This window comes from Panthera leo, chromosome B1 (assembly GCF_018350215.1).
Source record: "Panthera leo isolate Ple1 chromosome B1, P.leo_Ple1_pat1.1, whole genome shotgun sequence".
NCBI lineage: Eukaryota > Metazoa > Chordata > Mammalia > Carnivora > Felidae > Panthera > Panthera leo.
In genome coordinates this window covers 96,446,855-96,463,511 of record NC_056682.1, presented here as the reverse complement: position 1 = coordinate 96,463,511, position 16,657 = coordinate 96,446,855, and the positions used below count along the sequence as shown (strand labels likewise).

Sequence of the window (16,657 nt, the reverse complement as noted above, 5' to 3'; positions counted from 1 at the left end):
GAAGGTGGGAGAGAGGGAGAGAGGTGGAGAACAGCTGGTCGGTGGAGCTGTCAGAACACACATAACATTTATCCATTAAATTTGCCATCTTATATGCATGCAGTTCCATGGTGCCCCAGAACAATTACAACAGTAACATCACAGATCACCATAACAAATACAATGAAAAGGTTTCTCGATAGTATGAAAATTACTAAATTGTGACAGAGACGTGAAGTTAGCAAATGCTTTTGGAAAAGTAGCATCCGTAGACTTAATCGATACAGGGTTGCCATAAACCTTCAATTTGTTCTTTTTTTAATGTTCATTTATTTATGTACACGTGCGTGTACAAGCAGGGTGGGAGCAGAGATAGATGGAAAGAGAGAATCTCAGGGCTCACACAGGGCTCAATCTCACAAACTGTGAAATCATGACCTGAGCTGAAATCAGGAGTCGGACACTTAACTGATTAAGGCACCCAGGCACCCCATAAACCTCCAGTTTGTAAGAAATGCAGTGCAATCCAAAGTGCAATAAGATGAAGTATGCCTATATAAGAATGGTTTGGAATCTAAAAAGATTTAAATGCTTCTAATAAGGAAATGTACTTAACATGTAAAATTAGTTTCTAAAGACAGAAAATTCTAGTTGAATTGGTTTTGTTTTTATTTTAGAGAGAGCAGGGGAGGGGGTGAGAGAGAGAATCCCAAGTAGGCTCCACACTTGGAGTGGATCCTACCACCCTGGGATCATGACCTGAGCCAAAATCAAGAGTGACACACAACTGACTTAGCCCTCCAGACACCCCTATTTAAGTTAATAAAAAAACATGTATTTTTATGAAAAATTATTTTTTCAACCAACTTTTAATTATTAAAAGTAAAGCATAGGGAATATAGTCAAGAATATTTTAGTAACATTTATATAGTGACATGGTGATTGCAGTTGCCATGGTGAGCATTGAGTAATGTATAAAACTGTCAAATCACCATGTTATGCAGCCGAAACTGATATAACATTGTATGTTAATTACACTACTATTTAAAAAATAAAAGATTTTCCAGTTGATTATATTCATAAATTGTGTATTTTTTGAAAATAAGCAACATATTTAAGATTTTGGTAATACATGAGCCTCATATTAGGTTAAATTCTTTTACATTGCTTTTAAAATTTTTATGCTTTAAGTTCTATTGTAATAATTTACCCCTGTGTAAATTCATACGGGACAACCACGAATTTTTTTTAACAGTTTGTTTAAGTGCTATCAAATAAATATATTTCCTGGGCTTCAAAGTAGTTAATTGAATTTCAATAAAGAGCAGATATAACTTTTAAAAAAATAAGTATTAGCTGATTAATATGTAGAATAATGTTAGCACTCTTAATTCCATCAGTTTGTTCCATTAGCTATCTGGTCCTTTAAAAGAAAAACATGAAGTCTGGCTGCCTGTTGTAACTTTGCATATATTAAAATGTAAATACATAAATAATTTTCTCTTTTGTCTTGTGAGGCTAGAAGGTCCAGCCTAAAAAACGTGTCTGACCTTTTTGTGATGGGAGGAGCTCTTGTTTTAGAATCTGCAGCTCTCTTGCACTGGCTAGAGAGAGAGGGTTATGGACCTCTAGGAATGACCGGAATATCCATGGGAGGACATGTAAGCCTTTTAATTTCAACTGATACTTAATTGTGATTATGTTTGTAAGATCTAGAGAATGTAGTTATTTTAAAAATTTACTTAAGATGTAGAATTAATTTTAGTCTTGGCAAAAGCAGGAACAGGTTTTAAACTTTTCCCATTATAATGATTTTTTTTTGTATGATTTATATAGACAATGATTGTATTTCATAGTCATAGCTCAGGTATTGAATTTAATTTAATATTGTATTAAAAGTTAATTTTTATAAAATTTAACTTTTCACATCTGAAATATAAGTGACTTACTTTGCTGTTAAATTGGTGAAGATAGCAAATGTAGAAAATACTTTTCATTTATCTCTTATTGCTGTCCCCAGTGATAAAGTGGTACCTGTTATACCTTTGTCTTCTAGAATATACTGAAACAGCCTCCTAATTGGTTTCTCTTTCTCTAGTCTTTTCTTTCATTAAACTTCTTAGTTTTTCTCCACACCATAACTAGAGTGATTTTCCTAAATCTCATCTGTGCTCTCTCCTGCTTAAAACCTGCCAAAGGCTTGCTATTCCAGTGGGCTTTAGATATGCTGGGTGCTAGCATTCTCCTAGTGCCTTCTCATGCCTTCTCACCTAACCAAATAACAGTTTGCCCTTCTGGTTCCAGTCTAGAGCTTACTTCCTATGAGAAGTTCCTCCACTCACAGCCAAACCCTAGACTGTACTTCATCTCTTATTAGTACTTTTTTCACTGCATTTTGATTACTTGTTTAGCAGTTTTTCTCCATGAAGCAGTAGGTTCAGTAAGGGCTATTGATATGCTCTAATTGTTTCCTGAACATATTAGTCACTCCATACATTTTAAAAGAAACAACAACAAAATATATATAGTTTTCTGTAAGTAATTTGAATTATAAAATTAAGTTTAAAAACTGGCTAAAATTCAGAAATATTATTAGTGAAATTGAAGGGTGGACAATTATTTCTTTTCCCTACCTAGTAATGTTTGCATTGTTATGACCTAGATTAGGATCTTAGAACTTTCGCCTGAACTACTGCCTATACTGGTTGGTTTCCTACCTCAGATCTTACTCTTTCCAATCAGTCTTATGAACTGCTATCATTTTAGCTTCCTTGAATTACTTCTTTGACATTGCCACTCTTTTGTTCAGGCCTCTTTATTAATTTCCCATTATATACAGAGCAAAAGGGACCTCTCATCTGTTGCTATTCAGTCTTTCCAGCCTACCTATCTCCCTCACCCCATTCACCATATATGCCCTATTGACCAGCCGAAGTAAGTTATATTGGCTGTTTTCCTAGCAGACTTTGCACTTTTTCACCATCTTGCCTTTGATCATGTTGTCTTCTTTATATAGAAGACAAGACCCCATCTTTCATTTCCCCTAAAGGACAGCCATTTCATGAAGCCTTCTCTGATTCCCCTAGCCAAAAAATAACTTTTCCTTTCTCTAAACACACACATTACATTATATAAGTTATATAATTTGTTTTGTAGTTCACCAGCTTTTTGACAGTCAGCCTCAAAGGTCTGAGATTTTATAGTTGTGATTTTGTTGTCACTGAGCAGGTCACTTAAGTACGGAGTGTGATTAGCCTCCTGCCTAGCGTCTACATTTCAGCATGTTTGCTCTATATTTACCCAGTAGAAAGTAGTTCTCTGTGGAAGGTCTTGAGATTACTTAAAATTTTCCAATGTACTTTATTACTTTCTAAGGGAGAAGTTATATGTTGTTGTTGAATTTATGATTTGGGGTTTCACAAGGTTGCTAGACATTCTCATGAGTATTTAGAGATTTTTTAAGATTTTATTTTTAAGTAATCTCTTTACCCAATGTGGGGCTCAAACTTAAAACCCTGAGATCAAGAGTCGCATGCTCTACCAACTGAGCCAGCCAGGCACTCCAAGTATTTAGAGATTTTGTGTTCATGTCTTATCTTACCAATTTCTACTTTCTTCATAGTAAATGAAGTCTTACCAGACTACTTTCTTCATAGTAAATAGTTTTCATTTTAATGAATAGAAATTTAAACAGGAGCTCTCTGACTGTTAAACATATTTCAGATGGCTTCCTTAGCAGTATCCAACTGGCCTAAGCCCATGCCATTGATCCCATGCCTGTCTTGGTCCACAGCATCTGGAGTCTTCACTACGGTAATTTAATTGCAATTAATACTTAAATAGCTATATGTAATGAAAGGTAATTGTTTTGGGGGTTCCTAAAATCCCCTCCAGGTTTGGTGGTTCTCTAGAAGAAATCACAGGACATACCACCTAGTATTACTCACAACTAAGACTTATATCAAAAGGATACAATACAGAATTAGCAAAGGGAAAAGGCACATGAGGCAAAGTCCAGAGGAAATCAAGCACAACCTTCCACTGGAAGCTCACAGGCTGTGTTTAATTCCTCTAGCAATGCGTTATGACACTATGTACAAAATGTCCATCAGTGAAGGTTGATTGAGCCTGGGAGTCCAGGGTTTTTATCAGGGGTCAATCACTTAGGCAGTCTCTGCCTCATGTACCAAAACTCCAGAGGGAAAGTATGTGTTCAGCAGAAACTACACTGTTTGTCACAATGACTTTATGATTTATCACTTTATCATTTAGAAAGATATATATTGGGGCAAAGAACTGTTTATTAGTCCAGTTCCCAGACTCTAATCAAGGGCCAACATTGCAAGTAGAGCTTTCTAAAGATAGGAAATCTCAAGCCTGCTATGTTTACTCTTTTCTGCACATTAATAATAAAATTATTGGACAAAATGTTTGATAGTGGGGTTTGATCTTAATTTAGTTTGTTATTTCAGGGTGTGCTAAGTAAATCGATTAATTGGAGGGAGCTGGAAAAGCAGTATTATACACAGACAGTTTATGAAGAAGAAATTATTCACATGCTTGAATATTGTGGAGTAAGTATTTTTAATTTCTGCGTAACATTGGAGGGGGGCAAAAGTTGATTGTGTTTCACGTTTTCAATTTTTAAAAAGAATCGCAAATTTGTTAAAAGGCAGTACTGTTTTTTAGTTTTTAAGATTCTTCATTTTAAAATAAAATATAAATAGGGGCACCTGGGTGGCTCAGTTAAGCCTCTGACTCTCGATTTCAGCTCAGGTTATGATCTCACAGTTGTGACATCAAGCCCCACGTCAGGCTCTGTGCTAACAGCATGGAGCCTGCTTGGGATTCTCTCTCTCCATCTCTCTCTCTGCCCCTCCCCTGCTTGCACTCACTCTCTCTCTCTCTCAAAAATAAATAAACATTTTAAAAATAAATAAAAGAAAATATAGATATAAAAAATCGTGCAAAGCAAATGTATGGCTTACAACATTTATTAAACAGAAAACCTGTTTGTAATAGGCCAAGAATAGAAATTGACCACCCAACACAGAAACCACTCCCATGTGTCCTAATTAAAAAGCTCTTCTCCCCGCACTGCTAATCATTACCCTTATTTTTATAGTAATTACTTCCTTCTGTTTTTAAAATAATTTTATTGTCCAAATATGTATCCTTATATACTACAATTCTTTTTTTTGATGTGCTTTTCTGTGTCTTTTAATCTGTAAGTTCCCTTCCATTCCTTTCCTTTTCCTTATAATTTATCTGTTGAAGAATTTAGACTATTTACCTTTAGAGTTTTTCACCATCTAGATATTTTTTATTGCATTCTCATGGTATAGTTTAGCATGTTCACTCATGCTCTGTATTGCCTGAAAGTTGGCAGCTGGGTCTAGAGGCTTGATTAAACTCAGTTTTTATTTCTTTGGTAGGAGTGTTGGAAGCACATAATGTCCGGTTGTCTCTATTTTGTGGTGTAAGCCTTCATTGATGTTTAATGCCTATGTCTATTAGTGGAGGACTGCAAAATACTGATAGTCTAAATCTGTCATTTTTTTATTTATTAATTTTAACACTTGTATAAAAAGGCACTTATTGGTTACCTATTATTTGGCTCAGTTCATATATGAAAGGCAGGATAAATGCTTGATATCTTTCCCTTAATTTACTAGTTTTCAAGATAATGAATTGATTCCCTCTTAGTCTCCTAAGGTGACCAATTCCTTTCATGGTTTTTTTTCTTTTTATGAATTTTTAAATTTTATACATTCAGTTTGGAAGTTACCAAAGATCTCAAGAAATCTCAGAAAGAAAAAATATCTATACTATCAATTAGGACTTTTTATTTATGATTACATCACTATAAATCTCACTCTTGTAAAGGAAATCTATCTTGCATAACCTCAAAGGGTATTTACTTGCCTAAGAACTTTGTAACAAAATGTCTCTACCTGCTGGTTAGTTCCTTGTGTTCCCCCATACATATAATAAAAAAATGCCTATATTTCAGAACTTATGATAAAACTCAATATGCATCTTTTGAAAGGGATGTCAAAAACTTTGGTTGTCTGAAACAGCAGTGTAGTCTTACCCAGCACTTTTTTTATGTCTCTGACTCTTGGTGGTTGTATACAGCTCTTTTTGTCTCAGAACTTGTTCACAGCAATACATATTCAGGGAATGTCAAGATGGCTTCCTTTTTTGTTATAAAAACTGTGTTTTTCTAATCAAAAGCAGTTAAAGTTGTTGGTGTACCCCTCTGAGTAATTCTGGGGTGCTTGATCTTACATTTCTCAATGTTTTTAGGTGTACAGTTCTTTGGTCCAGATGACTCTAGTGATTTTTTCTGTTAACCAAGTTGTTGGATTTTTTTCCTGCCTTCAGTCAATTTTTCATTCTTTAATTTTTTAAATAGCTTGTAGGTCATATGTTCAAGCATCCAAAAGTATAAAAAGGCATATAATGAAACAGTTCCTACCCGTACTCCCAATTTGCCTAGGTCCTATCTCCCTCAACAAATAACCCACTATTTATTAATGTTTCAAGGAATTTTTCAAACCAATAGAAATATGACCTTTTTTCTTACCTTTTTTTATGGACTATACACAAATGTTTCCTTTTTCTTTTTTACTGCTGCATGAGACTATATGGATGGACATACCATGATTCATTAACTAGTTCCCTGTTGATGGGTATTAATGTTGTTTCTCATTTTTCACTAGTAACAAACACTGCCGCCATGAATAAATTTCACAAGTGTAAATTCCTAGAAATGTTGTTCCATTTGTAATGTGGTTAGATTTTGTCTAATTCTAGTTGTTTCAATTTTTACTACCAGCAGGAACATGTGTATCTGTTTTCCCATAATTTCACAAATTCAGTGTGTTAGCAAACTTATGGGTTTCATTTTTTTTTGTCAACCTAATGGTGAAAATTGGTATTGTTTTTACTTAGTTTACTTAATTTTAAGTGAAATTGAACATGTTTATAAGTTTAAGGGTAATTTATATTTCATTTTCTGTGACCTTTATGTGCATATCCTTTGCTCACTTTTTCTATTGTGGTTTTGGACTTTATATTCATTTCTAGCTTTTAATAAATTAAAGCAGTTAGCTCTTTGTCATATAAGTTGCAAATATATTTTCCCAGGCTGTCATTTTTTTTCTTTTGACTTTGTCTTTAGTATTTAACAACGTTTATTTTTACTTAAATTACATTGTACTTACAAGTCCTTAAACTTAGTACATCCTTTTGAGATTTTAATAGGTAATATTTTTTCCTTGATAATTTTTAATTCTTCTTAGTTCAGCCTAAGAAAGGGATTTGAGGTAGCTGATGTGTTACTGCCAGGATACACTCATAAGGCTTTTGGAAGTTCTAAGATTAAGGCAGATCATGAATTTCAAAACTTTAGCAATAAAAACATGATGCAGACTAAATGATACCCTTTATTGTTTAATAGGAGACATTAAGCAATGTAGTATAAATCATTTATCTTAGTCCTCAGATAAATTCTGAAATCTCTTTTTTCTCTGTTATTTTTTAAGTTATCAAATATATGCAACATAAAATTTACTATTTCAACCATTTTTAAGTGTACAGTTCAATGGTGTTAATAAATGCATTCACATTGTTGTGCAGCCATCACCTTTGTCCATCACCACCATCCATCTCCAGAACTTTTTCATTTTACTGAACTGAAGCTCTGTACCCATTAAACAGTAACTCTTCATTACCCCCTCCTTCCAGCCCCTGGCAATCCCCACTCTATTTTCTGTCTCTATAAATTTGACTACTCTAGGTACCTCATAAAACTTAAAATCATACAGTATTTGTTCTTTGTTTCTGGCTTATTCATTTAGTGTAATGTCTTCAAAGTTCATCCATTGTCGTATGTATCAGAATTTTGTTCCCTTTTAAGACTAAATGATAATCCATTGTATGTCTATAGCACATTTGGTTTATTTATTCATTGATGGACATTTGTGTTTTCTTTTTATTTTAACAAGGTTGTTAAATAAAATGTATTTTATACTAAATGATGTCTTCTTTTGTATATTCAGACAGATTCTTTCAAAATGGGACAAGAGTTTGTGAAACGCTTCCCTATTGGTGCAGACAAGCTAACTAACCTTAATCTGGTGTCTAGAACTTTAAATTTAGATATGACAGACCAAGTTGTATCCCAAAAACCTAGTGACTACCATCAATCTAATAAAACATCTATCAGTGCCACATCAGAAGGACTCTTGTTGCAAGATACCTCTAAGATGGAGTGCTTCAATCAAACACTTTCACCCAATAAAAGTAGTTACACAAGCTGTGGCCCTCAGTCATATCACCTACTCAGTAAAGAACAAAGAAGAAATAATCTTCAGAAAGAATCTTTAATATTCATGAAAGGAGTCATGGATGAATGTACTCATGTGGCAAATTTCTCAGGTACCAATTTTATATGAAATGGAGAATGTTTGCTGATGGTAAATATTTGTGAAATATTTTTAAGGATGCTTTACATTTTAAGGATGTTTACAAAATAATTTCATATTTTCAAGAGTATGTTTATTGTTGGCTCCAAAATGTATTTCACAGGATAAGTTGATTATTTAAATATATTTCATCCATGAAAATCTAAATCCATCTAATTAGGGGTGCCTGGGTGGCTCAGTTGGTTAAGCATCCAGCTCTTGATTTCAGCTCAAGTCATGATCTCACAGTTTGTGCAAGCCCTACGTCGGGCTCTGTGCTGACAGCATGGGGCCTGCTTGGGATTCTCTCTCTCCCTCTCTCTCTCTCTCTCTCTCTCTCTCTCTCTCAGTCCCTGCCCTGCTAGTGTGCACTCGTGTGCACTCACTCTCTCCTAAAAAATAAATGAGTAAACTTAAAAAAAAATCCATCTTAATAGTTAACTAAAAATATATTGGATTTCATACCTTCTTTAGAATGTTCATCTCATTGTATTAGAGATGAATATTATGATATTATGTAATATTATAGTTGATTTTTAACTTAATCAAAAAGTTGTAATTTGACCAACTTGACTTACTGTACTATCAAGTATGTTTTATTTTCTAATATGATAGTATTTATATAAAAATCTTAGAACTTTTTAAAAGTATATATGTTGCATCTTTTAAAATTCCATACCTAGTTCCAGTTGACCCAAGCCTCATTATAGTGGTTCAAGCCAAAGAAGATGCCTACATTCCACGAACAGGAGTTCGAAGTCTACAAGAAATCTGGCCCGGTTGTGAAATCCGGTATCTAGAAGGGGGTCATATTAGTGCTTATCTTTTTAAACAAGGACTCTTCAGGTAAGATGATTGGTCTCACATCTATTTATTTGGTTTCATAATTTTTTTGCCTCAAAAAACTTAGAGGATTGGGTATTTTTATTGTACGTCTTAGTCCACTTTCCTTTTTTTCCTTCCCCACTCAGTTCTCACCTTTTGGTATTCTTACCTATCTCATCCTCTTCTTGTTTCTTCTAAAGAACTGGAGAAGTTGTATGATAGGCATATTTTATTGTGTGTTTTTACACTCTTCAAATATTAATAGCCAGGTATTTTAGGGTATAGGGAGGAACACAGTTTGTAAAACTTGCTTTGGTTCATTATGAGTTTTTCACTCCACTCTTTTCTTCTCTCAAGATGGCATAAGTATCTGTGGAATAATTGAGCAATGTTTTTCCGTAGCAAGTGAATATGGAATCTTAAGTGAGAAGTGAAATATTGGTTTTAATGCTAATAACCTTATATGACTCCAGTATTTATTAGAACTTACAAAAACCTTTGATTCTATATCTCTAGTATTTTACAGCCTTTATTATTTCTACTTCTATTCAGATTTAATGGCAAAAGGTTATCATTGGAATATATTTATCATTAATGGTTAAGTGTATTAGTTCACATAAAGTGCTTAGTACCCTGTCCATGATATGTTTCAAAACTACCAGCTGCAGGGCTGTCTGGGTGGCTCAATCAGTTAAGCATCCGACTTCAGCTCAGGTCATGATCTCAACAGTTCATGGGTTCGAGCCCTGCATCAGGCTCTGTGCTGATAGCTTGGAGCCTGGAGCCTGCTTCGGTTTCTGTGTGTCCCTCTCTCTCTGCCTCTCCCCTGCTCGCTCGCTCTCTCTCTCTCTTTCTCTCTCAAAAATAAATAAAACCATTAAAAAAAACAAAATAAAACTGCCAGCTTTATAGCTATATAATAGAAGAATTGTGTGTACTATATGTTTGACATGTTTTAGCTCTTTTTAATCCAAGAAGTAATTTTGTATGTTGTCACTCATTTACTTCAACTTTTAGATGTCACCTTAAATGTCCAATTAAGATACCTTGTGAAAGTACTATAGGAAACTAAGGCTTTTTCTTTTTCTTTTTCTTTTCTTTTTTTTTTTTAAGGCTTTTGCTTTTAAGTTCAGTTGCTAGGCACATGTGTTTTTCTGGACAAAAAATATCCTTATCTTAATTTATGAAGTAAATTGAATACTACATTATGAAAAGTTTAGTGTAGCCAATTAATTTTCAACAAGTGACTTACATATATACTTTATATTTTTCACATACATAGTATATAAATACATAGATATTATATAAGTTCGAATTCATCATCAGTTGAAAGCACATTTGAGGTTTTCTAGTAGTGGTGAAGTTACATGGACCCAAACACCTATCCTCAGATACCTGCCTCTTTCAGACCTATTTGGAGAGGAAGTCAGGTTGCAAGCCACAGGTAATTTTGGAAATAACTAACAATAAAAGTACTGTCTTCCTTTTTTGCTCATTACTTATAGTTCTTCTTTCATATTTAATTTAGACGTGCCATCTATGATGCATTTGAACGCTTCCTCCATAAGTATGCTAACTAATTGGATCACTGTATATAACCAGTATGGCCATCATATTGTTTACAAAAGGAGTTTCATCCTTTGATGATGTGAAGAACAAGGAGACAGCACTAAATATCTAATTTGTATTAATTTAGTCTGGAACTCATATAAATCAGTCATTAACAATCTTTAAATACATTTAAATAATTTTAAACCAATATTTGGATGAAATAATATTGAAATATTTTGTTACTGTTTTGTGGGAATCCCATATACTCAATGTCTAGTCTGTTGTTGCTATTTATGAAAACTTTAACTTTTTAATTGTGAATAATTTATTAATTAAGATAAATTTATTCATTGAAGCCCTATTGGTTTTTAAAGAACTGCTAAATCAAACTAAGTTTGTAATAACATCAGCCTGTATTGTATACCCTTATGTGATAGTTCTACTATTGACTTGATTTGAGAACATGTTTCTTTCCTTTTATGATTCATAGTGAATTTATAATCTTATTTTCAATTTAATCTCTGCCATGGAAATACTTCATGGTGTGTAAAACGCAGTGTTAACTTTGAATTCTAAAAAATTCCTAATGGCGTCATACATAAGTGGTTTTAATAATTAAAACAAATTGGGAATGCAAATAAGATGCATATGACTTGGCTGTACTTTGAGACTTTGCCAAATACTAGGTTAGAAAACAATGCCAAACCTATTTCCCCTAATTAAAAAGTGTCAGTTTATCAAAAATGGAAATAATGAAAGACTTACTGCATTACTTGATACTGTGTCTTAACATTTTCTTGTATACCTACTCTGGGTTTCCTAAATATCTAACTTTAGTTAGATACACTTAAACAGCTTTGGCTTTTAATTTCAGAAATTAAAGGCCATATATGAAATTGATTTGTTCCATATGAGTTTATTTTACAGAAAAGTTATAGTAACTACTAACTTTTTTAAGGGAAAGATTATATGGCTAGATTTGGTGCTGTGCTTTCGTTTTATGTTAAGCTTCTCAAGCTAAGATCTAAAATGTTTGAAAAAAGTAGAAAGTATTTTTGAGTATTGTATCAAGGTTTGGAATAAATGTACTTGAGTTTTATTTGTTTGAAATCTGTGTTGTCTGTGGATTATTTTAAAATATGTATTCCTAGTGTAGCAAGGATATTTGAATTATAATGTGCCTTCATAGCCTTTTAAAATATTTTGTTACTCTAATGTTCCCATCACCTTAACTTTTAAAAGCTATTTAAAAGTCACTAATGTGAAGTCATTAATGGTATACAAAATCATAAATTCTGTGAAACTGCTTTGGCATAGGAAACCAAACCAACTTGGTTACAGCCATTTGGTCTTTAGCAGTTTTATATCTTCAGATTAGAACCTTTACTTTTAACTGAAAATATAAAATATACTAAAATTTTTAAACAAAATACCCTTTAAAGATAAAGTAAAATTTATTGTTAACTGAATTACAAGCATTTTCTTCATATATAGTGAGGCAATATGATTGAATGCTTTCTGAACTATGGCTTTAGTAATTTATTACTAAATAAATTTAGAAATTTATTTTTCACCTAAATATTTCTTACTAAGCAGTAATGTACTGTGGTATATAACTTTCTATTGGTAAAAGAATGAAATTTCATTTCATTTTAATTAACTCTTAGGCATAACTAATTTTTCCCAAATGTGAAAGGAGGTATTTTAAAAATTTCATCTCTTAAGCAGATGTTTTAAAGAATATATCCATGCAACTTCCTAAATTGATTAATTCAAGGTGCAAAATACCTTATCCTAAAGTTTTTTTTAATCCATACATCCCAAAATAGTGACTCAAGCTTCATATATCTGTGTAGAAAACACACACACACACACACACACACTATATATATATATGTGTGTGTGTATATATATATATATATGTGTGTGTGTGTGTGTGTGTGTATATATACATATATATATATACACACATACATATATAGACAACATATATATTTTAAAAAGTGCAGTCTGTCATTTTGAGAATTGGGTATATAAACTACTAGAAATTCATTTAGGCCACAGTTGCAAACTGGCAGTATTGGTATTCAGGCAGCTTGGCCCACAGCTGTTTTATTCAGTGTGCATAATGTTTTAAAATTGTTGTAATTTGAAGTCTTTCAACTGGGCATGCATTCCTTAGTTTGCCACAGCCTACTAGACTCCTTATATAAGGCTGCTTCACTACTCTGTGTTTCCTACTTAGCCCTGAACACATCTGAGTTTGAGACCCCTGATTTAGATCTATGGTTAGAAATTTCTGAATTTCATGATTTGCTGTTGTAATTACTATTAATTATTTTATCATAGCATTTTAGATTGTTTGTTATGAATGTCATTTTTTAATGTGGTGCTTTCTCTTGGAAAGATTATTAAATTAATACTGTAACTGAAAAAATTTTTAATCATTTCTGAATATTTTATACTTCACAATAAAAGTCTCTTAAAATTAATTATTTCATATATTCAAGAGGATTTATTCTAAATACAAAAAACATGTGTCACATTTGATTGTGTCCAAACTTGAATTGACTGTGTGTTCCTTCTTAGTTCTATTGTAAACCAAACAAGGTAAGGCAGAAATAAGCAAGGGAGGCTCTATCGGAATAGTATTCAGTAACTGCAACAAGAGTCAAATTTACCTCCAAGTTGTGTGATCTCAGGGAAACTATGATAGAAGATAGGATTGTGTAGGCAGAGGGAACGATTAGGGCCTGAGGTCCCTGGATGGGGAAAAACACCTATTTTGGAACAATGCTGGGAGTGTCTAACCACAGGAAGTCCCCTCAGTCATGAGGTTCCTCTTAAGAATGTAACAGACCCCACCTACTCCTCCTCAGGTTTCCCCTCTGGAATTTGACAGAAGACTTAAGTATGGCCATAGACCACCCCTCATACAATGGAAATGAGCCAATCAGAAATGGACAACCCAGCATGTAGAACTATCAAGCCAATAAGGATAGAAACTGAGAAGGAACAAGGGGAAATGGAGGGGGGAGGGCTGACCAGAACCTTATAAAACAAGGACCCTTGCCTATAGTCCTTGGGCATTCACTTTCAAATGTACTCTCTCTATACAAGAGCTTTCCTTCTATTCTTCCTTTCTAATCTTGTATTCTAATAAACTTTTGCCTGCTGCTCATTTAGTGTCCACCTCTTCATTCTTTGAAGCAGCAAGACAATGAATCCCAGGTATTGTGGTAAAAAAAATGCAACAAAACCAGCATTCTGACAAACTGTATTGTTTTTTTTTTGAAGGGGGGAGGGACAGAGAGAGAGAGTCTTAGGCAGTCTCCACACCCAGCACCTAGCCAATTCTGGGCTAGATCTCACAACCAGCCCTGAGATAATGACCTGAGCCAAAATCAAGAGTGAGACACTTAACTGCTTGAGGCACCCAGCCATCCCTGACAGACCATACTTACCTGAATGTTGTATAACTCACTCTTGGACATAATTAGATTTATACTATTACATGTACAAGCAATTAAAATCTAGAGATAAGAATTTAATTATAGGACTCAGAATGGGGATGCTGGTCAGAGGCTGCTATAGAAATTGGGTTTGCAAATGAAAGATTTTGGCAGATAAGACAAAGGGAATAGAAGTACATTTGGACTGTTTTGCAGGAGTAGAACAACTTAATTCTAGGAATATTCTTATAGGCAGAATCCTAGGAAACCAATGATTTCATGAAGAACTTTGAAAACAGTTTAGAAAATGTTGGACCAAAACCTAAAAAGATTTTCTTCAGGACCGTTAGAGCTAATGTGCACATTCACCAGATTGTATTAAAAGAAAATGTAAACTTACCATGAAAAGTCTAATCTGTGTATAAACTTGTGACTAACTGAGGTATAACTGTTTTCCTATATAACGTACCTGGATAATTCCATAGAAAGAAAGCTGTATCCTGACACTTTGCTGCTGAAAGTGTGGTCAGTAGATTGGTAGCATGCTCAGGGAGCTTGTTAGAAACTCACAATCTCAAGCAGCATTCAAACATACTGAGTCAGAATTTACATTTGGACAAGATAGTTCAAATACACGTTAAATTTTCAAAAACACCCACTTTGAGTCAGTGGTTCTCAAATTTTAGCTTGCATTGAAATCACCTGGAACCTTGTTAAAACAGATTTTTAGATCCCATTACCCTGAGTTTCTGATTCAGTAAGAGGGAAAGGCCTCCTGAATTTGTATTTCTAACAAGTTTCCTAGGATGTTGATTGCTATCTGTCTAAGGGTTACACTTTAAGAATCAAAGAGCCATGGCTCTAATTGGATCTCAGGCCTGGAACATACCAAAATCACCTGGGGTGTTTTAAAAGCATAGGTAAGTAGGTATCCTTACCTATGCTGGATCTCTTCACACAGAGATTCAGATTCAATTGGCTTGCAGTTGGCATTTTTAAAGCTCCCTAGGTGATTCTGATGTGCAGCCAGGTTTAAGAACCATGTGCTTTAAAGGATGCAAGGGAAGAGGAATAGCTCCTGAAGAAAAGGATGTAAAGTCATTAAATCAACATAGATTTTGGAAAGGAATTACTGATTTTCTGGGTGTTACCAGCACCTCAGAAGTATTAAAATAGCCCAGAGGGCCTGTGTTCCTTTTGCTTCTCCTATTTTGTTACAGGTAGAAGTGCATTAGAGTAGGATGAGCTGGGGGTGGATTTGGGCACTTATGTGCAACAAAGCTTCTTTAAATCGTAAACTTTAACTCATCTAGGCAACTTAAAGCAGACAAGTATAGGCAAAGAAGAAATGCTAACCTCTTTGCTTTCTTTTCTTCAACCATAAAGACTACATCTTCCCTTCTTAACCTTATGAAATTGCTTTAAAAAATGCAGATACTGGGGTGCCTCGGTGGCTTGGTCGGTTGAGTATCCAACTCTTGATTTTGGCTCAGGTCATGATTCCAGGGTTATGGGATTGAGCCTCCCATCAGGCTCCGCACTGGGTGTGGAGCCTCCCTCTGCCCCTCCCCACTGCTCACATGCTCTGTGCTCTCTCCCTCTCTCTCTCTCATAAGATTAAAAATAGAAGAAAATAAAATAAAAATGGAGATATGATGCCTCTTTGAAAAGTTAAAGCGTGTCTTTAGAAATCATTCATTTCTAGAGCAGTTAATCCTCAACTTTTCTATCCATCTCAGTTGACAAAATCGTTGCCTTCATTATTGTATGTTTTAGAGACACTTGCTACTCAACTTGAAGACTTGATACATTTCCCTTGCCCTGTAGATGACTCTGATTTTAAGTTCTAACACTTAAGGAAAAGACAATTACTGATTCTGCTGAGTTTTTACTCACATTCAACTGTAAACCTACACCAACAACTTCACCTGCTAAGCATTCTTTTCCGAAGTCACAACTCAACAAAACAATTGGACTGTTGATAGACAGTGACAATATGGAATATGAAATTTATGTTTTATTTGGAAATATAAATGTGTTTATACATTTATTACTTCACTGGATTCCTTCTAGATGTCATTTTATACCAATATTGCCTTAGATTATAAAGTAGGAGAAAATAAATTGGCATTCTGCAAGATGCACTGGTAAGCCCTTTTGAGTAATAAAATCTACCTTGAGAGGAGATATGTTTGCTGTCACTTGCAGAACCGTACCATCAGGACTATCTGGGGTTTGCTCTTATTTCTGCTTTTGTTTCTGCTCTTATTTCATGTCTTTAATTCACTCTTGTATTTCCAAAATGAATGCAGATTCTGGGGGCTGGTCTAGTAATTTTCCGATGTCCTGACACCAACCAGTTCTTCAAGTTTTCATATC

General features: G+C 34.1%; 1 protein-coding gene across 5 annotated transcripts in view; it reads left to right on the top strand.

Annotated features, from left to right (window-relative positions):
- The window catches only part of ABHD18 (abhydrolase domain containing 18), a 49,939-nt gene extending 33,282 nt beyond the window's left edge, over positions 1-16,657 (top strand). For 4 of the 5 annotated variants that reach the window (XM_042935537.1, XM_042935538.1, XM_042935536.1 and 1 more), the window contains 6 exons: positions 1,502-1,640; positions 3,703-3,792; positions 4,452-4,553; positions 8,046-8,424; positions 9,134-9,296; positions 10,804-12,703. In XM_042935537.1, the coding sequence (XP_042791471.1) occupies positions 1,502-1,640; positions 3,703-3,792; positions 4,452-4,553; positions 8,046-8,424; positions 9,134-9,296; positions 10,804-10,855 (925 nt within the window). In that variant the 3' untranslated portion in view covers positions 10,856-12,703. Of the gene's footprint in view, positions 1-1,501; positions 1,641-3,702; positions 3,793-4,451; positions 4,554-8,045; positions 8,425-9,133; positions 9,297-10,803; positions 12,704-16,590 lie in introns of those variants that run through there. The other variant, XM_042935539.1, reaches the window with a different exon arrangement.